General features: G+C 53.9%; 1 protein-coding gene across 1 annotated transcript in view; it reads left to right on the top strand.

Annotated features, from left to right (window-relative positions):
• Positions 1-26,688, top strand: part of LOC137377992 (zinc finger protein 40-like) — a 471,510-nt gene that overhangs the window by 369,033 nt on the left and 75,789 nt on the right. Inside the window, exons 3-5 of the mRNA XM_068048017.1 lie at positions 3,343-3,473; positions 3,846-4,015; positions 5,204-5,302. Of these exons, the coding sequence (XP_067904118.1) occupies positions 3,343-3,473; positions 3,846-4,015; positions 5,204-5,302 (400 nt within the window). The remainder of the gene's footprint in view (positions 1-3,342; positions 3,474-3,845; positions 4,016-5,203; positions 5,303-26,688) is intronic.

The following is a 26,688-nucleotide window of genomic DNA, read 5'->3' as shown; positions in this document are numbered from 1 at the left end:
ATTATTTCCCCATTATTGAGATGCTTTTATTGTCTTCTACTGTGAAGACACAGACAAAATATTTGTTCAATTCACTGCCATTTCCTTGTTTCCCATTATTAATTCCCTAATTCTCATCCTCTACTTTAGCTACTCTCTTCCTTTTTATATACTTGTAAGATCTCTTACCATCTGTTTTTGTATTTCTTGCTAGTTTACTCTCATATTCTAATTTCTCCCTTTTCATTTCTTTGGTCATCTTTTGCTAGCCTCTAAAATTTTTCCAATCTTCAGTCCTACCACTAATTCACAGGATTGTACACCTTTTCTTTCAATTTGATACCATCCTTAACCTCCTTAGTTACTCATGAATGGTTCATTCTTCTCATAGGCTGGAATTTTACATTGGGCAGGAGGCCCTGCCCACTGGGCAAAACGTCAGGGGGAGTCTGCCTCCGCCACACCTGGTACCACGCTATGATTTTATGTGGCCCAGGCTCATAATTGGTCTCGGGCAGGAATTCCGCCAATCAGCGGGCCAGCAGCTCTCAGTGCCAGCAGCCCCACCAGGAGTGGTGGCCACTGCTGGGACTGCAGCCAGGGAGTGGAGCAGGAGTGATACCAGCCCAGCAAAAAAAGTAAGTTTGTTGGGCTTTGCTGGGGACAATCGACCAGGCCCCGGCGAGACAAGGGTGGGGGGGTTAAGGTGTGAGGGGGAATGTATTTCAGTGGGGCATTTGGGCCCTCCATGGGGCACAGGGTGCCCGATTAGGAGGGTCCCCCTCAACCAGGTTTTACTGGGTGACCTGTTGGGGGGGCCTGAGCTGCCCACCCGCCACTGGTAAAATACCAGCAGTGGCAGAAGGAGGCCCTTAAATGGCAATTAATTTCCCACTTTAAAGGCCTTGATTGGCCAGGGGCGGGTGGGCTGTTTCTCGCTGCTGCTGCCCCATGTAAAGTGGCAGCGGGGTCAGGAAGGTGATGGGAACATCCCCTCCACCGCCCCCTCAATCTTACAAACCCCCCCACCACCCCCCAGCCTCCAGCCCACTCCTGCAGGTGGCATAAAATTGCAGCCATAGAGCCTTTCCTTCTCAATGGACTATCTTGGTTGAGAGTTATGAAATAGCTCCTTAAATGTCTGCTACTGCTTATCAACCATCTTACCCTTTAACCTATTATCATAGTCTACTTTAGCCAATTCTGTCTTCATACCTTTGTAATTGCCTTTAAGTTTAAGTCACTGGGCTCAGATGCAAGTTTCTCGCCTCAAACTGAATGCGAAATTCTATCATGTTATGATCACTCATGCCCAGAGGATCCTTTACTATGAAATCATTAATTTATCCTGTCTCATTACACATTACCAGCACAGTGGCGCAGTGGTTAGCACCGCAGGTTCAATTCTGGGTACTGCCTGTGTGGAGTTTGCAAGTTCTCCCTGTGTCTGCATGGGTTTTCGCCGGGTACTCCGGTTTCCTCCCACCACCAAAAAGACTTGCAGGTTGATAGGTAAATTGGCCATTATAAATTGCCCCTAGTATAGGTAGGTGGTAGGAGAATATAGGAACAGGTGGGGAAATGGTAGGAATATGGGATTAGTGTAGGATTAGTATAGATGGGTGGTTGATGGTTGGCACAGACTCGGTGGGCCAAAGGGCCTGTTTCAGTGCTGTATCTCTAAATAAATAAAAAATTACCAGGTCTAAAATAACCTGTTCCCTGGTTGGTTCCAGAACATATTGTTCTAAGAAACTGTCCTGAATACACTCTATGAACTCATCCTCAAGGCTACCTTTGCCAATTTTGTTTTTGGCCAATCTTTGTGAAGATTAAAATTACCCATGATTATTACAGTATCTTTCTTATAAGCCCCCATTATTTCTTGAATTATACTCTGTCCTACAGTGTGGCTACTGTTAGGGGGCCTATAAACTACTCTCACCAGTGGCTTCCTTCCTTTGCTATTTCTTATCTCCACTCAAACTAATTTTACATCGTATCCTCTGAGCCAAGATCATTTCTCACTACTGCACTGATCTTTTCCATTATTAACAGAGCTACCCCACCTCCTTTTATTTTCTTCCTGACCTTCTGAAATGTCAAACACCTTGGATATTCTATCCCAAGCTGGGTCACCTTGCAACCACATCTCTGTAATGACTATCATATCATACTCATTTATTTCTATTTGTGCCATCAATTCAACTACCTTGTTATGAATGCTGCAAACATTCTTGATGAGCAAGGGGGTGGAAGGTTACTGGGGATAGACGGGAATGTGGAGTTGAGGTTACAATCAGATCAGCCATGATCGTATTGAATGGCGGAGCAGGCTCGAGGGGCTGAGTGGCCTACTCCTGCTCCTAATTCATATGTTCGTATGTTCATAAGTACTTGAATGACCCTCTGTACCATGATGCTGTGGTCAGTTTGCTCATCATCCCTGTAGTCCCTGCTCTCATCCACACAGGCTGCAAGAACATCCAACCTGTTGGACAAGTGAAAGTGCTGAGGCTCCTCCATTGCTACCTTTTGTATCCCCATACCTGCCTCACTCATAGTAACACCCTCCTGTTCCTGTGCAGTGATCAAATCAGAAGTACCTGGCCTAAGGGGTGTGACTGCCTCCTGGAACAAAGTGGCCAGGTAACTTTCTCCCTCCCTGATGCATCGTTGTGTCTGAATCTCAGACACCAGCTCATCAACTCTGAGCCGAAGCTCTTCGAGCCGCAGACACTTACTGCAGATGTAGTTGCTGTGAATCACACTGGTGTCCGTGAGCTCGCACATACTGCAACTGCAACACATCACCTGCGCTGTCTTCTCTATTGTGTTTTATTTTACTAATTGGGTTTCAAGTTTAGAAATATCACTCAATGATAATTTGTAGTTATATTAAGTAGTTTTAACTAGTTAAGCTATAAATTTAATACAATTTTTATATGTTCCCATGACTCGTTCAAACTACTGCCCAAATTTAGAGAAAAGAAAAGAAAAATTCAGACTCACCAAGCAATCACCTACCTGCTCACCTAATTAATGCCTCTGGACTTCAGCTCTCAGGTCTCGCTGGATCTCACTCTCTCTCTCTGACTACTCCTAGTTTTATAAAAGACTAAAACAGCACCACTTCCCTCACTGCGCTGAATTCCCACACTCAAAATTCTCAACTTAAGCACTTTGTTGAAGCAGGACTTGGTCGTACTGGACTTCGCGCTGCTTACTTCCTCTTAGCACCTCCCTCCCCTCTACACTGAATTCCCACTCTCACCAAATTCCCATTGCCACTCAGTTTTGCAGATTTTTCCAGTGCAGTGCATGCTCAGCATGCAGATTAATGTCCCTTCCTTTTGTTAACAGATTGACAAGCTGCAGACTGCAGTGCACCCTCACTCCAGACAGAGGCTGGTCCCCCAATCACTGGTTAACGCTCAGGGAAGAAGGAGATGCAGAGGGAGCAAGTACAAATGTTCAAGCAGCTCAGGTCGAGGGTGAGTGGACAGATCTGTGTGTTTGATATCTGTGACTCTGAGCTTACTGACTGTAGTGAAAGGACCTGATGTATAGAGTGACTGCTGAATTGTTTCATGCTGCAGTTCTGGGTTTTACTGCACTGTGGGACTATGACCACACACAGACAGACACTGAACACCTTCCAGACCTGGTAGGACTTCCTGCAATACAGCCAAGCGAGTCAGTGGAACTGTACCAATTGACTAGATTAAACTATAGAGTTCAGTCAGGGATTCACATTACAATAATCAAAGATCACTTTGGACTGTGATTGGAGTGCATGATGTTCATTTGCCAACTTTTTTCCTCACTATTTCTGCAAAGCTCAACCCTTCCGATTCTCTTTCTAGACACAAGGTGGGTGAGCTGTATGAGACAGGTCATGACCGAGGGAAACACATGTGCAAGGAATGTGGAATCTGCTGTAAGAAACCCAGTACCCTGAAGACCCACCTACAGACTCACACCAATGTACGCCCTTATCACTGCAAACTCTGTGATCGGTCCTTCAAAACTAAAGGTGAGTACAAACACTGAGAGGTAGATGGCAGCAAGCAACAGAAAGGAGAACTTCTCCATTATACATATTGGCAGAGGTGATTTAGGCTCTGAGCCTGAGTGGGGTGGGGGAGGGGGACGGGCGTGGGGTGGCGGATATGGGAAAGAGAGAGACAGAGGCAGAGGCCAAGACAGAGTGACAGAGACAGAGAAAAAGACATAGAGACAGAGACAGAGAGGGAGACAGAAAGAGAGAGACAGAGACAGAGATAGAGACAAAGACAGAAACAAAGAGAGAGAGAGAGACGTAGGAACATAACAACATAGAAAATAGAAGCAGGAGTAGGCCATTCGGCCCTTCGAGCCTGCTCCGCCATTCATTATGATCATGGCTGATCATCCAACTCAGTAACCTGTTCCTGCTTTCTCCCCATATCCTTTGATCCCTTTAAACCCAAGAGCAATATCTAACACCTTCTTGAAAACATACAATGTTTTGGCCTCAAAGACAGAGTGAGAGAGATACTGTTTCCATGGGGGAGACAGACCTACCTGTCTTTATATCTCCTGGGTGAGGTCAGCTATTTCTATGAGGATTCAGTTGTTGTTCCTTACTTGCTCAGGAGTTAATTGTATAATAAATGAGAATAACTAGGAAGTTCAGTGACAAGCAGTGGCCGAAATCTTCCAGCACCTAATAGGACAATACGAACATGTTTATAGAGAACCTTTTTTTCTGGAAAAAGCCGCAAAGAGCTTTACAGATGGCAATCAGACAGAAGTCGACACTGAACAAAAGCAGGGATATTAGAATGGGTGGAACACTTAGTCTGATAAGAGGTGAGAGAGGTGGAGAGATGGAAAGGTTTAGAGGTGATTTTCAGAGCCTGGGCCCCTGATGTCTGAAGGTCAATGGTGGATACACTAGAGACCAAAGTCAGTCCTTTCCGGCAAGATTACGGGTGGAAGGGGCTGATAGGAACTTCCTGGTCTAGAATTCACCATGTTATAAGGAACTTTTATGAAGTTTGTTATGATCATTTCGCTCTTGTTGTTTTTTCTGAAAATGAACAGCATTAAGGAAAGTGTGAGCACTGAGTGCAGTCTGAATGAATGTGATGTAACTGAGCAGTGAACTTGTGTCGGGGTAAGTAATGTCTTTGCATCCAAGCAAAATGTTAACCTAATAATATCTATGTTATTCTCTCAGGGAACCTCACAAAGCATGTCAAGTCCAAGATACATAGTAAAAAGCCTGCAAAAGCACAGGTCTTCACAAGTTCAGAGGGGCAGGAACCTGCTGAAGAAGGTACAGTGTGTGCTGACAGATTCCACAAGAGATGATCAAAGTGCAAAATAATTATTGATTGCAAGGGTTAGTTTGTGCTGTTTGGGTGGAGAGATCCATGTGTCAACATGTTGAATTGGCATGGGTTAGATACAGAGCACTGCCTTCCCCTTAGTACAGCTCCTTCCTCAACATGAGCTACAGACTCAATTCTGACTGCATAGTGACTTTGTCAAAATGGTGCAAACTGAGAGTAAGTGCAATGAAATGCTTGAGTCACACAGTTATGTTCACTGGGAAATCAAACCAGGATTATAGTAATTGGGATGAGAGAACTCACAGCATCGTTTCGGGTAGCGAATTCCAGAGTGTGACCTCTTGGTGTCTGAATGCACAGTCACCATTTGTGGGGCAAAGGGAAGTGGGGGATACACACGAGGTTAAAGCCAGCCTCTTCCAGCAAGATTACTATGGGACATGCTCATAAAACATTCCCAGGCCATCAGTGCTTTCTAAGTGCCCATCCCCAACTGGAGCTCCCTAACTCTGCTCCTGTTCCCTGCTCTTTCCCCATATCCTTTTATAACCTTCCTTTCTAATCCTTGTCCAACTCCTTTGTAAACAATCTTCCAGTCTCTGCCTCAATAGCACCCTATGGTAAACATTTTCTGCTCTAATAACCCTCCGTGTGACGTGAATACATTCCTTCTAACAACCCATTCATCTTCCAGTGGTACATCTCAGTCTCTGACCCTTCATTACCCATTCACCAACCACTGCAAACAATCTCACAATATTAGCACTCTCATATGTTTTCAGAATACGTCTGTCTAAATCAGCTTAACTTCTGTCTCAATCTCCTTAACATCTGTCAAAACATTGTTACGGCCAGTTGAGGAGGGGATCTCGGGATCTCAGACTACCCTCTTCCCCTCCTCTTATTTGACCATAACAGGTTTATTCCTTTTAAACAGTGGTTGTGTCTACCACCTCCATGAATGTTTTACCTTTTTCCTTTACTGTAATTGTGAAAAAAACAATTGGACAGGTTTTCTTGAGTTTAAACAAGCAAGAGGTAAGTTTATTATATTTAACACTCTAACCTGATTTAAAAATACTAAAAATATACTGCACATTCACGCACACATTTGCACAAGAAAAACACACACACACACACACACACACACACACACACACACACACACACACACACACACACACACACACACACACACACACACACACACACACACACACACACACACACACACACACACACACACACACACACACACACACACACACACACTACAGGAAGGAAAGTGGATTTGGAGGTTGGATTAAAGTCCAGAATAATTAGAATTTAAATACAGTCTGTAAAGTGAATGATCCAGTTGTCCTCAGCTGAAGCTGTATTCTTGAAGTTCTTGTTTAGTCAAAGTGTATTTTGGGGGGCTTGCTTTGCTCAGGGTATTTCTGAAGGCAGAATCTATAGTTGGTGCTCTTCCCCAAGTTGCTGGCTGTAGCAGTCTGTAGGCTTGGAGGGTCCCTCAGTTGCAGATGATTTTCAAACTTGATATTTTCTGGGGAGAGAGAGAGAGAAGTGAGAGAGAGAGACAGTGGAGCAGCAGCCTTCTGTGCTGCTGTCCATTCAGTTACTGCCTGTCTGTGTAACGAAACTCGTTGTTTCTTCAGGGATGAATAGGCAGTCACATGGTTCTCTCAATCCCCTTTATTTTTCATGAGGTCCAAAGCCTAAAACCCAAAACCTCTGTCAAGTGGGGTTGGCAGTGTTTACCCCGTGGAGGTACATCTCCACGTCTGAATACCTCAAGACGGTTTGGAATGTCCTGCAAACAAGGGCGATCTGGCTAACCTACTCAGTCAACCAAAGCATTGTTCTGGCTGGGATTCTTAATAGACTTGTTGTCTCTAGTTCAAACTCCTGGTATTTCAAATGTAAATGGCATGTAAGTGGTCATCTTGGCTGCTAATTTTGAGAAGTTACTGTAGGGATTTTGCTTCATTAAAAGTCTATAAGTTTCCAACCGATGAAATTAAATAATTCTCATTTGGCATGTAAGGTTTTTCCTGACAACATCCGCAACCTCGGCTCAAACCTCGTTAACCTGTGTCTAAACTCCTTAACTTTTATCGAAAGCTTCTTAACCTCTGTTTATACCTCCTGAACCACTGTCAAAAGATCCTTAATGGGACCACTCTCAGGCCTGGTTTTATCCTGAGTCTCTCCTCTGACTTCCCGCCGGGTCAACTCTCAGGTCTCGTTTTATCCTAAGTCTCTCCTCTTACTCCCTCCTGGTCCACTCTCGGGCCTGCTTTTATCCTGAGTCCCTCCTCTCACTCCCCCCGGGTCCTCTCTCGGGCCTGGTTTATTCCTGTGTCTCTCCTCTCACTCCCCCCTGGGTCCACTCTCAGGCCTGGTTTTATCCTGGGTCTCTCCTCTCACTTCCTGTGGTCGCGGGCCTGGTTTTATACTGTGTCTCACCTCTCACTCCCCCCTGGGTCCACTCTCAGGCCTGGTTTTATCCTGAGAGTCACCTCTCACTCCCCCCTGGGTCCTCTCTCAGGCCTGGTTTTATCCTGGGTCTCTCCTCTTACTTCCCGTGGTCGCGGGCCGGGTTTTATCCTGAGTCTCTCCTCTCACTCCCCCTGGGTCCACTCTCAGGCCTGGTTTTATCCTGGGTCTCTCCTCTCACTCCCCGTGGTCGCCGGCCTGGTTTTATCCTCGGTCTCTCCTCTCACTTCCCCCGGGTACGCTCTCAGGAATGGTTTATTCCTGAGTCTCTCCTCTCACTCCCACCTGGGTCCACTCTCGGGCCTGGTTTTATCCTGAGTCTCTCCTCTCACTCCCCCCCGGGTCCACTCGAAGGCCTGGTTTTATCCTGAGTCTCGCCTCTCACTCCCCGTGGTCGCCTGCCTGGTTTTATCCTGAGTCTCTCCTCTCAATCCCCCCGGGTCCACTCTCAGGCCTGGTTATTTCCTGACTCTCTCCTCTCTCTCCCACCCGGGTCCACTCACAGGCCTGGTTTTATCCTTGGTCTCTCCTCTCACTCCCCCCGGGTCCACTCTCAGGCCTGGTTTTATCCTGGGTCTCTCCTCTCAGTTCCCACGGGTCCACTCTCAGGCCTGGTTTATTCCTGAGTCTCTCCTCTCACTCACTCCCGGGTCCACTCTCAAGCCTGGCTTTATCCTGGGTCTCTCCTCCTACTCCCCGTGGTCAAGGGCCTGATTTTCTCCTGGGTCGCTCCTCTCAGTACCCCCCGGGTCCACTCTCAGGCTTTGTTTTATACTGGTTCTCTCCTCTCACTCCCCATGGTCACGGGCCTGATTTTCTCCGGGGACTCTCGTCTCACTCCCCGCCGAATCCACTCTCAAGCCTGGTTTTATCCTGGGTCTCTCCTCTCACTCCCCCCGGGTCCACTCTCGTGCCTGGTTTATTCCTGTGTCTCTCCTCTCACTTCCCCCCGGGTCCACTCTCGGGCCTCGTTTTATCCTGAGGCTCTCCTCTCACTCACCCCGGGTCCACTCTCAGGCCTGGTTTTATCCTGAGTCTCTTTATCACTCCCCTCCGGGTCCACTCTCAGGCCTGGTTTTATCCTGAGTCTCTGCTGTCACTCCCACCCGGGTCCACTCTCAGGCCTGGTTTTATCCTGAGTCTCTCCTCTCACTCCCACCCGGGTCCACTCTCAGGCCTGGTTTTATCCTGAGTCTCTTTATCACTCCCCTCCGGGTCCACTCTCAGGCCTGGTTTTATCCTGAGTCTCTGCTGTCACTCCCACCCGGGTCCACTCTCAGGCCTGGTTTTATCCTGAGTCTCTCCTCTCACTCCCACCCGGGTCCACTCTCAGGCCTGGTTTTATCCTGAGTCTCTCCTCTCACTCCCACCCGGGTCAACTCTCAGACCTGGTTTTATCCTGAGTCTCTCCTCTTACTTCCCGTCGTCGCGGGCCTGGTTTTTTCCTGAGTCTCTCCTCTCACTCCCTCCAGGTCCACTCTCAGGCCTTGTTTTTTCCTGAGTCTCTCCTCTCACTCCCCCCGGGTGCACATTTGGGACTGGATTTTTCCTGAGTCTCTCCTCTCACTCCCACCCGGGTCTACTCACAGGCCTGGTTTTATCCTGTGTCTCTCCTCTCACTGACCCGGGGCCATTCTCAGGCCTTGTTTATTCCTGAGTCTCTCCTCTCACTCCCACCCGGGTCTACTCACAGGCCTGGTTTTATCCTGGGTCTCTCCTCTCACTCCCCGTGGTCGTGGGCCTGGTTTTATCCTCGGTCTCTCCTCTCACTTTCCCCGGGTCCACTCTCAGGACTGGTTTAATCCTGAATCTCTGCTCTCACTCCCTCCAGGTTCTCTCTCAGGCCTTGTTTTTTCCTGAGTCTCTCCTCTCACTCCCCCCGGGTCCACTCTCGTGCCTGGTTTATTCCTGTGTCTCTCCACTCACTCCCCCCGGGTGCACTCTTGGGCCTGGTTTTATCCTGGGTCTCTCCTCTCACTCCCCGTGGGCGCGGGCATGGTTTATTCCTGAGTCTCTTCTCTCACTCCCACCCGGGTCCACTCTTGGGCCTGGTTTTTTCCTGAGTCTCTCCTCTCACTCCCCCCGGGTTCACTCTCGTGCCTGGTTTATTCCTGAGTCTCTCCTCTCACTCCCCCCGGGTGCACTCATGTGCCTGGTTTTATCCTGGGTCTCTCCTCTCACTCCCCCTGGGCGTGGACCTGGTTTATTCCTGAGTCTCTCCTCTCACTCCCACCCGGGTCCACTCACTGGCATGGTTTTATCCTGTGTCTCTCCTCTCACTCCCCGTGGTCGCGGGCCTGGTTTTATCCTCGGTCTCTCATCTCACTTCCCGCGGTTCCACTGTCGGGCCTGGTTTATTCCTGAGTCTCTCCTCTCACTTCCCCCGGTTCCACTGTCGGGCCTGGTTTATTCCTGAGTCTCTCCTCTCACTACCCCCTGGGTCCACTCTCGGGCCTGGTTTTAGCCTGGGTCTCTCCTCTCACTCCCCGTGGTCACGGGCCTAGTTTTATCCTGAGTCTCTCCTCTAACTCCCCTACGGTTCCATTCGCAGGCCTGGTTTTATCCTCGGTCTCTCCTCTCACTTCCCCCGGGTCCACTCTCAGGCCTGGTTTATTCCTGAGTCTCACCTCTCACTCGCCCCCGGGTCCACTCTTGGGCCTGATTTTCTCCTGGGTCTCTCCTCTCGCTCCCCTCAGGATCCACTCTCGGGCCTGATTTTCTCCTGGGTCTCTCCTCTCACTCCCCGCGGTTGCTAGCCTGGTTTTATCCTGGGTCTCTCCTCTCACTCCCCCCGGGTCCATTCTCAGGCCTTGTTTATTCCTGAGTCTCTCCTCTCACTCCCACCCGGGTCTACTCACAGGCCTAGTTTTATCCTGTGTCTCTCCTCTCACTCCACGCGGTTGCTAGCCTGGTTTTATCCTGGGTCTCTCCTCTCACTCCCCGTGGTCACGGGCCTGATTTTCTCCTGGGTCTCTCCTCTCACTCCCACCCGGGTCTACTCACAGGCCTGGTTTTATCCTGTGTCTCTCCTCTCACTCCACGCGGTTGCTAGCCTGGTTTTATCCTGGGTCTCTCCTCTCACTCCCCGTGGTCACGGGCCTGATTTTCTCCTGGGTCTCTCCTCTCACTCCCACCCGGGTCTACTCACAGGCCTGGTTTTATCCTGTGTCTCTCCTCTCACTCCACGCGGTTGCTAGCCTGGTTTTATCCTGGGTCTCTCCTCTCACCTCCCCCGGGTCCATTCTCAGGCCTTGTTTATTCCTGAGTCTCTCCTCTCACTCCCACCCGGGTCTACTCATAGGCCTGGTTTTATCCTGTGTCTCTCCTCTCGCTCCACGCGGTTGCTAGCCTGGTTGTATCCTGGGTCTCTCCTCTAACTTCCCCCGGGTCCATTCTCAGGCCTTGTTTATTCCTGAGTCTCTCCTCTCACTCCCACCCGGGTCTACTCACAGACCTGGTTTTATCCTGTGTCTCTCCTCTCACTCCCCTCCGGATCCACTCTCGGGCCTGATTTTCTTCTGGGTCTCTCCTCTCGCTCCCCTCAGGATCCACTCTCGGGCCTGATTTTCTCCTGGGTCTCTCCTCTCACTCCCCGCGGTTGCTAGCCTGGTTTTATCCTGGGTCTCTCCTCTCACTCCCCCCGGGTCCATTCTCAGGCCTTGTTTATTCCTGTGTCTCTCCTCTCACTCCCACCCGGGTCTACTCACAGGCCTGGTTTTATCCTGTGTCTCTCCTCTCACTCCACGCGGTTGCTAGCCTGGTTTTATCCTGGGTCTCTCCTCTCACCTCCCCCGGGTCCATTCTCAGGCCTTGTTTATTCCTGAGTCTCTCCTCTCACTCCCACCCGGGTCTACTCACAGGCCTGGTTTTATCCTGGGTCTCTCCTCTCACTCCCCCCGGGTCCATTCTCAGGCCTTGTTTATTGCTGGGTCTCTCCTCTCACTCCGACCCGGGTCTACTCATAGGCCTGGTTTTATCCTGTGTCTCTCCTCTCGCTCCACGCGGTTGCTAGCCTGGTTTTATCCTGGGTCTCTCCTCTCACTTCCCACGGGTCCATTCTCAGGCCTTGTTTATTCCTGAGTCTCTCCTCTCACTCCCACCCGGGTCTACTCACAGACCTGGTTTTATCCTGTGTCTCTCCTCTCACTCCCCTCCGGATCCACTCTCGGGCCTGATTTTCTTCTGGGTCTCTCCTCTCGCTCCGCTCAGGATCCACTCTCAGGCCTGATTTTCTCCTGGTCTCTCCTCTCACTCCCCGTGGTCGCGGGCCTGGTTTTATCCTCGGTCTCTCCTCTCACTTTCCCCGGGTCCACTCTCAGGCCTGGTTTATTCCTGAGTCTCTCCTCTCACTACCCACCGGGTCCACTTTCGGGCCTGGTTTTATCCTGGGTCTCTCCTCTCACTCCCCGTGGTCACGGGTCTGATTTTCACCTGGATCTCTCCTCTAACTCCCCCTCGGTTCCACTCGCAGGCCTGGTTTTATCCTGGGTCTCTCCTCTCACTTCCCCCGGGTCCACTCTCAGGCCTGGTTTATTCCTGAGTCTCACCTCTCACTCCCCCCCGGGTCCACTCTCGGGCCTGATTTTCTCCTGGGTCTCTCCTATCACTCCCCGCGGTTGCTAACCTGGTTTTATCCTGGGTCTCTCCTCTCACTCCCTGTGGTCACGGGCCTGATTTTCTCCTGGGTCTCTCCCCTCACACCCACCCGGGTCCACTCACTGTCTTGGTTTTATTCTGTGTCTCTCCTCTCACTCCTCTCCGGAACCACTCTCGGGCCGGATTGTCTCCTGGTTCTCTCCTCTCACTCCCCTCCGGATCCACTCTCGGGCCTGGTTTTATCCTGAGTCTCTCCTCTCATTCACACCCGGGTCCACTTTCAGGCCTGGTTTTATCCTGACTCTCTCCTCTCACTCACCCCGGGTCCACTCTCAGGCCTGGTTTTTTCCTGAGTCTCTTTATCACTCCCCTCCGGGTCCACTCTCAGGCCTGGTTTTTTCCTGAGTCTCTGCTGTCACTCCACCCCGGGTCCACTCTCAGGCCTGGTTTTATCCTGAGGCTCTCCTCTCACTCACCCCGGGTCCACTCTCAGGCCTGGTTTTTTCCTGAGTCTCTTTATCACTCCCCTCCGGGTCCACTCTCAGGCCTGGTTTTTTCCTGAGTCTCTGCTGTCACTCCACCCCGGGTCCACTCTCAGGCCTGCTTTTATCCTGAGTCTCTCCTCTTACTTCCCGTTGTCGCGGGCCTGGTTTTATCCTGAATCTCTCCTCTCACTCCCCCTGGCTCCACTCTCAGGCCTGGTTTTTTCCTGAGTGTCTACTCTCACTCCCCCCGGGTCCACTCTCAGGCCTGATTTATTCCTGAGTCTCACCTCTCACACCCCGTCAGGTCCACGATCAGGCCTGGTTTTATCCTGGGCCTCTCCTCTCACTCCCCATGGTCACGAGCCTGGTTTTCTCCTGGGCCTCTCCTCTCACTCCCCCCGGGTCCACTCTCAGGCCTGGTTTTATCCTGGGTCTCTCCTCCCACACCCCGTGGTCGGGGTCCTTGTTTCATCCTGGGTCTCTCCTCTCACTGCCCCCGGATCCAATCTCAGGCCTGGTATATTCCTGAGTCCCTCCTCTCACTGCGCCCCCCCGTCCACACTAAGGCCTGGTTTATTCCTGAGTCTCTTTATCAGTCCCCGCCGGGGCTACTCTCAGGCCTGGTTTTATCCTGAATCTCTCCTCTCACTCCCCCAGGGTCCACACTCAGGCCTGGTTTTTTCCTGAGTCTCTTGTCTCACTACACCCAGGTCCACTCTCAGGCCTGGTTTTTTCCTGAGTCTCTCCTCTCACACCCCCCGGGTCCACTCTCAGGCCTGGTTTTATCCTGGGTCTCTCGTCTCTCTTCCCCCCGGGTCCACTCTCAGGCCTAGTTTTATCCTGGGTCTCTCCTCTCACTCCCCATGGTCACGGGCCTGATTTTCTCCTGGTTCTCTCCTCTCACTCCCCGTGGTCACGGGCCTGATTTTCTCCTGGGTCTCTCCTCTCACTCCCGCCCGGGTCCACTCTCAGGCCTGGTTTTATCCTGGCTCTCTCCTCTCACTCCCCGTGGTTACGGGCCTGATTTTATCCTTGTTCTCTCCTCTCACTCCCCGCTGTGTCCACTCTCGGGCATAATTTGATCCTGAGTCTCTCCTCTCACTTCCCCCGGGTCCACTCTCGAGCCTGGTTTATTCCTGAGTCTCTCCTCTCACTTACGCCCGGGTCCACTCTTGGCCCTGGTTTTATCCTGAGTCTCTCCTCTCACTTCCCCCGGTTCCACTGTCGAGCCTGGTTTATTCCTGAGTCTCTCCTCTCGCTACCCCCTGGTTCCACTGTCGGGCCTGGTTTTTACCTGAGTCCCTCCTCTCACACGCCCCCCGGGTCCACTCTCAGGCCTGTATTTATCCTGGGTCTCTCCTCTCACTCCCCCCTGGATCCACTCTCGGGCCTGATTTTCTCCTGGGTCTCTCCTCTCACTCCCCACCGTGTCCACTCTCAAGCCTGGTTTTATCCTGGGTCTCTCCCCTCACTCCCCTCCGGGTCCACTCTCAAGCCTGGTTTTAGCCTGGGACTCTCCTCTCACTCCCCGTGGTCACGGTCCTGATTTTCTCTTGGGTCGCTCCTCTCACTCCCCACCGGGTCCACTCTCAAGCCTGGTTTTATCCTGGGTCTCTCCTCTCACTACCCTCCAGGTCGACTCTGAGGCCTAGTTTTATCCTGGGTCTCTCCTCTCACTCCCTGTGGTCACGGGCCTGATTTTCTCCCAGGTCTCTCCTCTCACTAGCCCCAGGGTCCGCTCTCAGGCCTGGTTTTATCCTTGGTCTCTCCTCTCACTTCTCCCTTGGTCCACTCTCGGGCCTGATTTTCTCCTGGGTCTCTCCTCTCACTCCCCGCCGGGTCCACTCTCAGGCCTGGTTATATCCTTGGTCTCTCCTCTCACTCCGCACTGGGTCCACTCTCGGGCCTGATTTCATCCTGGGTCTCTCCTCTCACTCCCACCCGGGTCAACTCTCAGGCCTGGTTTTATCCTGGCTCTCTCCTCTCACTTCCTGTGGTCGCGTGCCTGGTTTTATCCTGAGTCTCACCTCTCACTCCCGCCTGGGTCCACTCTCGGGCCTGATTTCATCCTGGTCTCTCCTCTCACTACCCCCCGGGTTCACTCTCAGGCCTGGTTTTTTCCTGAGTCTCTCCGCTCACTTCCCCCCGGTTCCACTCTCAGGCCTGGTTTTATCCTTGGTCTCTCCTCTCACTGCCCCCTGGGTCCACTCTCGGGCCTGATTTCATCCTCGGTCTCTCCTCTCACTCCCCCCCGGGTCCACTCTCAGGCCTGGTTTTATCCTTGGTCTCTCCTCTCACTCCCGCCTGGGTCCACTCCCGGGCCTGTTTTCATCCTGGGTCTCTCCTCTCACTCCCCCACCGGGTCCACTCTCAGGCCGGGTGTATCCTAAGTCTCTCCTCTCACTCCCCACTGGGTCCACTCTCAGGCCTGGTTTTATCCTGAGTCTCTCCTCTCACTTCCTCCCGGGTCCACTCTCAGTCCAGGTTTTATCCTGAGTCTCTCCTCTCACTTCCCCCCGGGTTCACTCTCGAGCCTGGTTTTATCCTGAGTCTCTCCTCTCAATTTCCCCCGGGTCCACTCTCGAGCCTGGTTTTATCCTGAGTCTCTCCTTTCACACCCCCGGGTCCACACTCAGGCCTGGTTTTATCCTGAGTCTCTGCTCTCACTCACCCCGGGTCCACTCTCAGGCCTGGTTTTATCCTGATTCTCTCCTCTCACTCCCCCCAGATCCACTCTCAGGCCTGGTTTTATCCTTAGTCTCTCCTCTCACTACCCCCGGGTCCACTCTAGGGCCTGTTTTTTTCCTGAGTCTCTACTCTCACTCCCCCCGGGTCCACTCTCTGGCCTGGTTTATTCCTGGGTCTCTCCTCTCACTCCCCGTGGTTGAAATCCTGGTTTTATCCTGGGTCTCTCCTCTCACTACCCATGGTTAAAGGACTGATTTTCTCCTGGGTCTCTCCTCACACTCCCCCCTGTATCCTCTCTCAAGCCTGGTTTTATCCTGAGTCTGTCCTCTCACTCACACCAAGATCCACCGTCAGGCCTGGTTTTATCCTGGGTCTCTCCTCTCACTTCCCCCCGGGTCCACTCTCAGGCCTAGTGTTATCCTCGGTCTCTCCTATCACTTCCCGTGGTCGCGGGCCTAGTTTTATCCTGATTCTCACCTCTAAATCCCTCTGGGTCCACTCTCGGGCCTGGTTTTATCTTGAGTCTCTCCTTTCACTCCTAGCCGAGATCACTCTCAGGACTGGTTTATTCCTGAGTCTCTCCCCTCACTCCCCCCCGGGTCCACTCTCGGGCCTGGTTTTATCCTGAGTCTCTCCTTTCACTCCTAGCCGAGACCACTCTCTGGCCTGGTTTATTCCTGGGTCTCTCCTTTCACTCCCCGTGGTTGAAATCCTGGTTTTATCCTGGGTCTCTCCTCTCACTACCCATGGTTAAAGGACTGATTTTCTCCTGGGTCTCTCCTCTCACTCCCCGCCGGGTCCACTCTCAGGCCTGGTTATATCCTTGGTCTCTCCTCTCACTCCGCACTGGGTCCACTCTCGGGCCTGATTTCATCCTGGGTCTCTCCTCTCACTCCCACCCGGGTCAACTCTCAGGCCTGGTTTTATCCTGGGTCTCTCCTCACACTTCCCGTGGTCGCGGGCCTGGTTTTATCCTGGGTCTCTCCTCTCACTTCCTGTGGTCGCGTGCCTGGTTTTATCCTGAGTCTCACCTCTCACTCCCGCCTGGGTCCACTCTCGGGCCTGATTTCATCCTGGTCTCTCCTCTCACTACCCCCCGGGTTCACTCTCAGGCCTGGTTTTCTCCTGAGTCTCTCCGCTCACTTCCCCCCGGTTCCACTCTCAGGCCTGGTTTTATCCTTGGTCTCTCCTCTCACTGCCCCCTGGGTCCACTCGCGGGCCTGATTTCATCCTCGGTCTCTCCTCTCACTACCCCCCGGGTCCACTCTCAGGCCTGGTTTTATCCTTGGTCTCTCCTCTCACTCCCGCCTGGGTCCACTCCCGGGCCTGTTTTCATCCTGGGTCTCTCCTCTCACTCACCCCGGGTCCACTCTCAGGCCTGGGTTTTTCCTGAGTCTCTGCTCTTACTCCCCCCCGGGTCCACTCTCAGGCCTGCTTTTATCCTGAGTCTCTCCTCTTACTTCCCGTTGTCGCGGGCCTGGTTTTATCCTGAATCTCTCCTCTCACTCCCCCTGGCTCCACTCTCAGGCATGGTTTTTTCCTGAGTGTCTACTCTCACTCCCCCCGGGTCCACTCTCAGGCCTGATTTATTCCTGAGTCTCTCCTCTCACACCCCGTCAGGTCCACGATCAGGCCTGGTTTTATCCTGGGCCTCTCCTCTCACTCCCCTCCGGGTCCACTCTCAAGCCTGGTTTTAGCCTGGGACTCTCCTCTCACTCCCCGTGGTCACGGGCCTGGTTTTCTCCTGGGCCTCTCCTCTCACTCCCCCCGGGTCCACTCTCAGGCCTGGTTTTATCCTGGGTCTCTCCTCCCACACCCCGTGGTCGGGGTCCTTGTTTTATCCTGGGTCTCTCCTCTCACTGCCCCCGGATCCAATCTCAGGCCTGGTATATTCCTGAGTCCCTCCTCTCACTGCCCCCCCCCCGCCGTCCACACTAAGGCCTGGTTTATTCCTGAGTCTCTTTATCAGTCCCCTCCGGGTCTATTCTCAGGCCTGGTTTTATCCTGAATCTCTCCTTTCACTCCCCCAGGGTCCACACTCAGGCCTGGCTTTTTCCTGAGTCTCTCGTCTCACTACACCCAGGTCCACTCTCAGGCCTGGTTTTTTCCTGAGTCTCTCCTCTCACACCCCCCGGGTCCACTCTCAGGCCTGGTTTTATCCTGGGTCTCTCGTCTCTCTTCCCCCCGGGTCCACTCTCAGGCCTAGTTTTATCCTGGGTCTCTCCTCTCACTCCCCATGGTCACGGGCCTGATTTTCTCCTGGTTCTCTCCTCTCACTCCCCTTGGTCACGGGCCTGATTTTCTCCTGGGTCTCTCCTCTCACTCCCGCCCGGGTCCACTCTCAAGCCTGGTTTTATCCTGGCTCTCTCCTCTCACTCCCCGTGGTCACGGGCCTGATTTTATCCTTGGTCTCTCCTCTCACTCCCCGCTGTGTCCACTCTCGGGCATAATTTCATCCTGAGTCTCTCCTCTCACTTCCCCCGGGCCCACTCTCGAGCCTGGTTTATTCCTGAGTCTCTCCTCTCACTTACGCCCGGGTCCACTCTTGGCCCTGGTTTTATCCTGAGTCTCTCCTCTCACTTCCCCCGGTTCCACTGTCGAGCCTGGTTTATTCCTGAGTCTCTCCTCTCGATACCCCCTGGTTCCACTGTCGGGCCTGGTTTTTACCTGAGTCCCTCCTCTCACACGCCCCCCGGGTCCACTCACAGGCCTGTATTTATCCTGGGTCTCTCCTCTCACTCCCCGTGGTCACGGACCTGATTTTCTCCTGGGTCTCTCCTCTCACTCGCCCCTGGATCCACTCACGGGCCTGTATTTATCCTGGGTCTCTCCTCTCACTCCCCCCTGGATCCACTCTCGAGCCTGATTTTCTCCTGGGTCTCTCCTCTCACTCCCCACCGGGTCCACTCTCAAGCCTGGTTTTATCCTGGGTCTCTCCCCTCACTCCCCTCCGGGTCCACTCTCAAGCCTGGTTTTAGCCTGGGACTCTCCTCTCACACCCCGTGGTCACGGGCCTGATTTTCTCTTGGGTCTCTCCTCTCACTCCCCACCGGGTCCACTCTCAAGCCTGGTTTTATCCTGGGTCTCTCCTCTCACTACCCCCCAGGTCGACTCTGAGGCCTAGTTTTATCCTGGGTCTCTCCTCTCACTCCCTGTGGTCACGGGCCTGATTTTCTCCCAGGTCTCTCCTCTCACTAGCCCCAGGGTCCGCTCTCAGGCCTGGTTTTATCCTTGGTCTCTCCTCTCACTTCTCTCCGGATCCACTCTCGGGCCTGGTTTTATCCTGAGTCTCTCCTCTCATTCACACCCGGGTCCACTTTCAGGCCTGGTTTTATCCTGACTCTCTCCTCTCACTCACCCCGGGTCCACTCTCAGGCCTGGTTTTTTCCTGAGTCTCTTTATCACTCCCCTCCGGGTCCACTCTCAGGCCTGGTTTTTTCCTGAGTCTCTGCTGTCACTCCACCCCGGGTCCACTCTCAGGCCTGGTTTTATCCTGAGGCTCTCCTCTCACTCACCCCGGGTCCACTCTCAGGCCTGGTTTTTTCCTGAGTCTCTTTATCACTCCCCTCCGGGTCCACTCTCAGGCCTGGTTTATTCCTGAGTCTCTGCTGTCACTCCACCCCGGGTCCACTCTCAGGCCTGGTTTTATCCTGAGGCTCTCCTCTCACTCACCCCGGGTCCACTCTCAGGCCTGGGTTTTTCCTGAGTCTCTGCTCTTACTCCCCCCCGGGTCCACTCTCAGGCCTGCTTTTATCCTGAGTCTCTCCTCTTACTTCCCGTTGTCGCGGGCCTGGTTTTATCCTGAATCTCTCCTCTCACTCCCCCTGGCTCCACTCTCAGGCCTGGTTTTTTACTGAGTGTCTACTCTCACTCCCCCCGGGTCCACTCTCAGGCCTGATTTATTCCTGAGTCTCTCCTTTCACACCCCGTCAGGTCCACGATCAGGCCTGGTTTTATCCTGGGCCTCTCCTCTCACTCCCCTCCGGGTCCACTCTCAAGCCTGGTTTTAGCCTGGGACTCTCCTCTCACTCCCCGTGGTCACGGGCCTGGTTTTCTCCTGGGCCTCTCCTCTCACTCCCCCCGGGTCCACTCTCTGGCCTGGTTTTATCCTGGGTCTCTCCTCCCACACCCCGTGGTCGGGGTCCTTGTTTTATCCTGGGTCTCTCCTCTCACTGCCCCCGGATCCAATCTCAGGCCTGGTATATTCCTGAGTCCCTCCTCTCACTGCCACCCCCCCCCCCCCCTCCACACTAAGGCCTGGTTTATTCCTGAGTCTCTTTATCAGTCCCCTCCGGGTCTATTCTCAGGCCTGGTTTTATCCTGAATCTCTCCTCTCACTCCCCCAGGGTCCACACTCAGGCCTGGCTTTTTCCTGAGTCTCTCGTCTCACTACACCCAGGTCCACTCTCAGGCCTGGTTTTTTCCTGAGTCTCTCCTCTCACACCCCCCGGGTCCACTCTCAGGCCTGGTTTTATCCTGGGTCTCTCGTCTCTCTTCCCCCCGGGTCCACTCTCAGGCCTAGTTTTATCCTGGGTCTCTCCTCTCACTCCCCATGGTCACGGGCCTGATTTTCTCCTGGTTCTCTCCTCTCACTCCCCGTGGTCACGGGCCTGATTTTCTCCTGGGTCTCTCCTCTCACACCCGCCCGGGTCCACTCTCAGGCCTGGTTTTATCCTGGCTCTCTCCTCTCACTCCCCGTGGTCACGGGCCTGATTTTATCCTTGGTCTCTCCTCTCAATCCCCGCTGTGTCCACTCTCGGGCATAATTTCATCCTGAGTCTCTCCTCTCACTTCCCCCCCCGTCCACACTAAGGCCTGGTTTATTCCTGAGTCTCTTTATCAGTCCCCTCCGGGTCTACTCTCAGGCTTGCTTTTATCCTGAGTCTCTCCTCTCACTTCCCCCCCCGTCCACACTAAGGCCTGGTTTTTTCCTGAGTCTCTCGTCTCACTACACCCAGGTCCACTCTCAGGCCTGGTTTTTTCCTGAGTCTCTCCTCTCACACCCCCCGGGTCCACTCTCAGGCTTGGTTTTATCCTGGGTCTCTCGTCTCTCTTCCCCCCGGGTCCACTCTCAGGCCTAGTTTTATCCTGGGTCTCTCCTCTCACTCCCCATGGTCACGGGCCTGATTTTCTCCTGGTTCTCTCCTCTCACTCCCCGTGGTCACGGGCCTGATTTTCTCCTGTGTCTCTCCTCTCACTCCCGCCCGGGTCCACTCTCAGGCCTGGTTTTATCCTGGCTCTCTCCTCTCACTCCCCGTGGTCACGGGCCTGATTTTATCCTTGGTCTCTCCTCTCACTCCCCGCTGTGTCCACTCTCGGGCATAATTTCATCCTGAGTCTCTCCTCTCACTTCCCCCGGGTCCACTCTCGAGCCTGGTTTATTCCTGAGTCTCTCCTCTCACTTACGCCCGGGTCCACTCTTGGCCCTGGTTTTATCCTGAGTCTCTCCTCTCACTTCCCCCGGTTCCACTGTCGAGCCTGGTTTATTCCTGAGTCTCTCCTCTCGCTACCCCCTGGTTCCACTGTCGGGCCTGGTTTTTACCTGAGTCCCTCCTCTCACACGCCCCCCGGGTCCACTCACAGGCCTGTATTTATCCTGGGTCTCTCCTCTCACTCCCCGTGGTCACGGGCCTGATTTTCTCCTGGGTCTCTCCTCTCACTCGCCCCTGGATCCACTCTCGGGCCTGATTTTCTCCTGGGTCTCTCCTCTCACTCCCCACCGGGTCCACTCTCAAGCCTGGTTTTATCCTGGGTCTCTCCCCTCACTCCCCTCCGGGTCCACTCTCAAGCCTGGTTTTAGCCTGGGACTCTCCTCTCACTCCCCGTGGTCACGGGCCTGATTTTCTCTTGGGTCTCTCCTCTCACTCCCCACCGGGTCCACTCTCAAGCCTGGTTTTATCCTTGGTCTCTCCTCTCACTTCTCTCCGGATCCACTCTCGGGCCTGGTTTTATCCTGAGTCTCTCCTCTCATTCACACCCGGGTCCACTTTCAGGCCTGGTTTTATCCTGACTCTCTCCTCTCACTCACCCCGGGTCCACTCTCAGGCCTGGTTTTTTCCTGAGTCTCTTTATCACTCCCCTCCGGGTCCACTCTCAGGCCTGGTTTTATCCTGAGGCTCTCTTCTCACTCACCCCGGGTCCACTCTCAGGCCTGGGTTTTTCCTGAGTCTCTGCTCTTACTCCCCCCCGGGTCCACTCTCAGGCCTGCTTTTATCCTGAGTCTCTCCTCTTACTTCCCGTTGTCGCGGGCCTGGTTTTATCCTGAATCTCTCCTCTCACTCCCCCTGGCTCCACTCTCAGGCCTGGTTTTTTCCTGAGTGTCTACTCTCACTCCCCCCGGGTCCACTCTCAGGCCTGATTTATTCCTGAGTCTCTCCTCTCACACCCCGTCAGGTCCACGATCAGGCCTGGTTTTATCCTGGGCCTCTCCTCTCACTCCCCTCCGGGTCCACTCTCAAGCCTGGTTTTAGCCTGGGACTCTCCTCTCACTCCCCATGGTCACGAGCCTGGTTTTCTCCTGGGCCTCTCCTCTCACTCCCCCCGGGTCCACTCTCAGGCCTGGTTTTATCCTGGGTCTCTCCTCCCACACCCCGTGGTCGGGGTCCTTGTTTTATCCTGGGTCTCTCCTCTCACTGCCCCCGGATCCAATCTCAGGCCTGGTATATTCCTGAGTCCCTCCTCTCACTGCCCCCCCACCCCCGTCCACACTAAGGCCTGGTTTATTCCTGAGTCTCTTTATCAGTCCCCTCCGGGTCTATTCTCAGGCCTGGTTTTATCCTGAATCTCTCCTCTCACTCCCCCAGGGTCCACACTCAGGCATGGCTTTTTCCTGAGTCTCTCGTCTCACTACACCCAGGTCCACTCTCAGGCCTGGTTTTTTCCTGAGTCTCTCCTCTCACACCCCCCGGGTCCACTCTCAGGCCTGGTTTTATCCTGGGTCTCTCGTCTCTCTTCCCCCCGGGTCCACTCTCAGGCCTAGTTTTATCCTGGGTCTCTCCTCTCACTCCCCATGGTCACGGGCCTGATTTTCTCCTGGTTCTCTCCTCTCACTCCCCTTGGTCACGGGCCTGATTTTCTCCTGGGTCTCTCCTCTCACTCCCGCCCGGGTCCACTCTCAGGCCTGGTTTTATCCTGGCTCTCTCCTCTCACTCCCCGTGGTCACGGGCCTGATTTTATCCTTGGTCTCTCCTCTCACTCCCCGCTGTGTCCACTCTCGGGCATAATTTCATCCTGAGTCTCTCCTCTCACTTCCCCCGGGTCCACTCTCGAGCCTGGTTTATTCCTGAGTCTCTCCTCTCACTTACGCCCGGGTCCACTCTTGGCCCTGGTTTTATCCTGAGTCTCTCCTCTCACTTCCCCCGGTTCCACTGTCGAGCCTGGTTTATTCCTGAGTCTCTCCTCTCGATACCCCCTGGTTCCACTGTCGGGCCTGGTTTTTACCTGAGTCCCTCCTCTCACACGCCCCCCGGGTCCACTCACAGGCCTGTATTTATCCTGGGTCTCTCCTCTCACTCCCCGTGGTCACGGACCTGATTTTCTCCTGGGTCTCTCCTCTCACTCCCCCCTGGATCCACTCTCGAGCCTGATTTTCTCCTGGGTCTCTCCTCTCACTCCCCACCGGGTCCACTCTCAAGCCTGGTTTTATCCTGGGTCTCTCCCCTCACTCCCCTCCGGGTCCACTCTCAAGCCTGGTTTTAGCCTGGGACTCTCCTCTCACACCCCGTGGTCACGGGCCTGATTTTCTCTTGGGTCTCTCCTCTCACTCCCCACCGGGTCCACTCTCAAGCCTGGTTTTATCCTGGGTCTCTCCTCTCACTACCCCCCAGGTCGACTCTGAGGCCTAGTTTTATCCTGGGTCTCTCCTCTCACTCCCTGTGGTCACGGGCCTGATTTTCTCCCAGGTCTCTCCTCTCACTAGCCCCAGGGTCCGCTCTCAGGCCTGGTTTTATCCTTGGTCTCTCCTCTCACTTCTCTCCGGATCCACTCTCGGGCCTGGTTTTATCCTGAGTCTCTCCTCTCATTCACACCCGGGTCCACTTTCAGGCCTGGTTTTATCCTGACTCTCTCCTCTCACTCACCCCGGGTCCACTCTCAGGCCTGGTTTTTTCCTGAGTCTCTTTATCACTCCCCTCCGGGTCCACTCTCAGGCCTGGTTTTTTCCTGAGTCTCTGCTGTCACTCCACCCCGGGTCCACTCTCAGGCCTGGTTTTATCCTGAGGCTCTCCTCTCACTCACCCCGGGTCCACTCTCAGGCCTGGTTTTTTCCTGAGTCTCTTTATCACTCCCCTCCGGGTCCACTCTCAGGCCTGGTTTATTCCTGAGTCTCTGCTGTCACTCCACCCCGGGTCCACTCTCAGGCCTGGTTTTATCCTGAGGCTCTCCTCTCACTCACCCCGGGTCCACTCTCAGGCCTGGGTTTTTCCTGAGTCTCTGCTCTTACTCCCCCCCGGGTCCACTCTCAGGCCTGCTTTTATCCTGAGTCTCTCCTCTTACTTCCCGTTGTCGCGGGCCTGGTTTTATCCTGAATCTCTCCTCTCACTCCCCCTGGCTCCACTCTCAGGCCTGGTTTTTTCCTGAGTGTCTACTCTCACTCCCCCCGGGTCCGCTCTCAGGCCTGATTTATTCCTGAGTCTCTCCTTTCACACCCCGTCAGGTCCACGATCAGGCCTGGTTTTATCCTGGGCCTCTCCTCTCACTCCCCTCCGGGTCCACTCTCAAGCCTGGTTTTAGCCTGGGACTCTCCTCTCACTCCCCGTGGTCACGGGCCTGGTTTTCTCCTGGGCCTCTCCTCTCACTCCCCCCGGGTCCACTCTCTGGCCTGGTTTTATCCTGGGTCTCTCCTCCCACACCCCGTGGTCGGGATCCTTGTCTTATCCTGGGTCTCTCCTCTCACTGCCCCCGGATCCAATCTCAGGCCTGGTATATTCCTGAGTCCCTCCTCTCACTGCCCCCCCCCCCCCGCCGTCCACACTAAGGCCTGGTTTATTCCTGAGTCTCTTTATCAGTCCCCTCCGGGTCTATTCTCAGGCCTGGTTTTATCCTGAATCTCTCCTCTCACTCCCCCAGGGTCCACACTCAGGCCTGGCTTTTTCCTGAGTCTCTCGTCTCACTACACCCAGGTCCACTCTCAGGCCTGGTTTTTTCCTGAGTCTCTCCTCTCACACCCCCCGGGTCCACTCTCAGGCCTGGTTTTATCCTGGGTCTCTCATCTCTCTTCCCCCCGGGTCCACTCTCAGGCCTAGTTTTATCCTGGGTCTCTCCTCTCACTCCCCATGGTCACGGGCCTGATTTTCTCCTGGTTCTCTCCTCTCACTCCCCGTGGTCACGGGCCTGATTTTCTCCTGGGTCTCTCCTCTCACACCCGCCCGGGTCCAATCTCAGGCCTGGTTTTATCCTGGCTCTCTCCTCTCACTCCCCGTGGTCACGGGCCTGATTTTATCCTTGGTCTCTCCTCTCAATCCCCGCTGTGTCCACTCTCGGGCATAATTTCATCCTGAGTCTCTCCTCTCACTTCCCCCCCCGTCCACACTAAGGCCTGGTTTATTCCTGAGTCTCTTTATCAGTCCCCTCCGGGTCTATTCTCAGGCTTGGTTTTATCCTGAGTCTCTCCTCTCACTTCCCCCCCCGTCGACACTAAGGCCTGGTTTTTTCCTGAGTCTCTCGTCTCACTACACCCAGGTCCACTCTCAGGCCTGGTTTTTTCCTGAGTCTCTCCTCTCACACCCCCCGGGTCCACTCTCAGGCCTGGTTTTATCCTGGGTCTCTCGTCTCTCTTCCCCCCGGGTCCACTCTCAGGCCTAGTTTTATCCTGGGTCTCTCCTCTCACTCCCCATGGTCACGGGCCTGATTTTCTCCTGGTTCTCTCCTCTCACTCCCCGTGGTCACGGGCCTGATTTTCTCCTGTGTCTCTCCTCTCACTCCCGCCCGGGTCCACTCTCAGGCCTGGTTTTATCCTGGCTCTCTCCTCTCACTCCCCGTGGTCACGGGCCTGATTTTATCCTTGGTCTCTCCTCTCACTCCCCGCTGTGTCCACTCTCGGGCATAATTTCATCCTGAGTCTCTCCTCTCACTTCCCCCGGGTCCACTCTCGAGCCTGGTTTATTCCTGAGTCTCTCCTCTCACTTACGCCCGGGTCCACTCTTGGCCCTGGTTTTATCCTGAGTCTCTCCTCTCACTTCCCCCGGTTCCACTGTCGAGCCTGGTTTATTCCTGAGTCTCTCCTCTCGCTACCCCCTGGTTCCACTGTCGGGCCTGGTTTTTACCTGAGTCCCTCCTCTCACACGCCCCCCGGGTCCACTCACAGGCCTGTATTTATCCTGGTTCTCTCCTCTCACTCCCCGTGGTCACGGACCTGATTTTCTCCTGGGTCTCTCCTCTCACTCGCCCCTGGATCCACTCTCGAGCCTGATTTTCTCCTGGGTCTCTCCTCTCACTCCCCACCGGGTCCACTCTCAAGCCTGGTTTTATCCTGGGTCTCTCCCCTCACTCCCCTCCGGGTCCACTCTCAAGCCTGGTTTTAGCCTGGGACTCTCCTCTCACTCCCCGTGGTCACGGGCCTGATTTTCTCTTGGGTCTCTCCTCTCACTCCCCACCGGGTCCACTCTCAAGCCTGGTTTTATCCTGGGTCTCTCCTCTCACTACCCTCCAGGTCGACTCTGAGGCCTAGTTTTATCCTGGGTCTCTCCTCTCACTCCCTGTGGTCACGGGCCTGATTTTCTCCCAGGTCTCTCCTCTCACTAGCCCCAGGGTCCGCTCTCAGGCCTGGTTTTATCCTTGGTCTCTCCTCTCACTTCTCTCCGGATCCACTCTCGGGCCTGGTTTTATCCTGAGTCTCTCCTCTCATTCACACCCGGGTCCACTTTCAGGCCTGGTTTTATCCTGACTCTCCTCTCACTCACCCCGGGTCCACTCTCAGGCCTGGTTTTTTCCTGAGTCTCTTTATCACTCCCCTCCGGGTCCACTCTCAGGCCTGGTTTTTTCCTGAGTCTCTGCTGTCACTCCACCCCGGGTCCACTCTCAGGCCTGGTTTTATCCTGAGGCTCTCCTCTCACTCACCCCGGGTCCACTCTCAGGCCTGGGTTTTTCCTGAGTCTCTGCTCTTA

Source organism: Heterodontus francisci, chromosome 16 (genome assembly GCF_036365525.1).
Source record: "Heterodontus francisci isolate sHetFra1 chromosome 16, sHetFra1.hap1, whole genome shotgun sequence".
Lineage (NCBI taxonomy): Eukaryota > Metazoa > Chordata > Chondrichthyes > Heterodontiformes > Heterodontidae > Heterodontus > Heterodontus francisci.
Note: the sequence above shows the minus strand (reverse complement) of the source record. Positions and strands in the feature narration are given on the sequence as shown.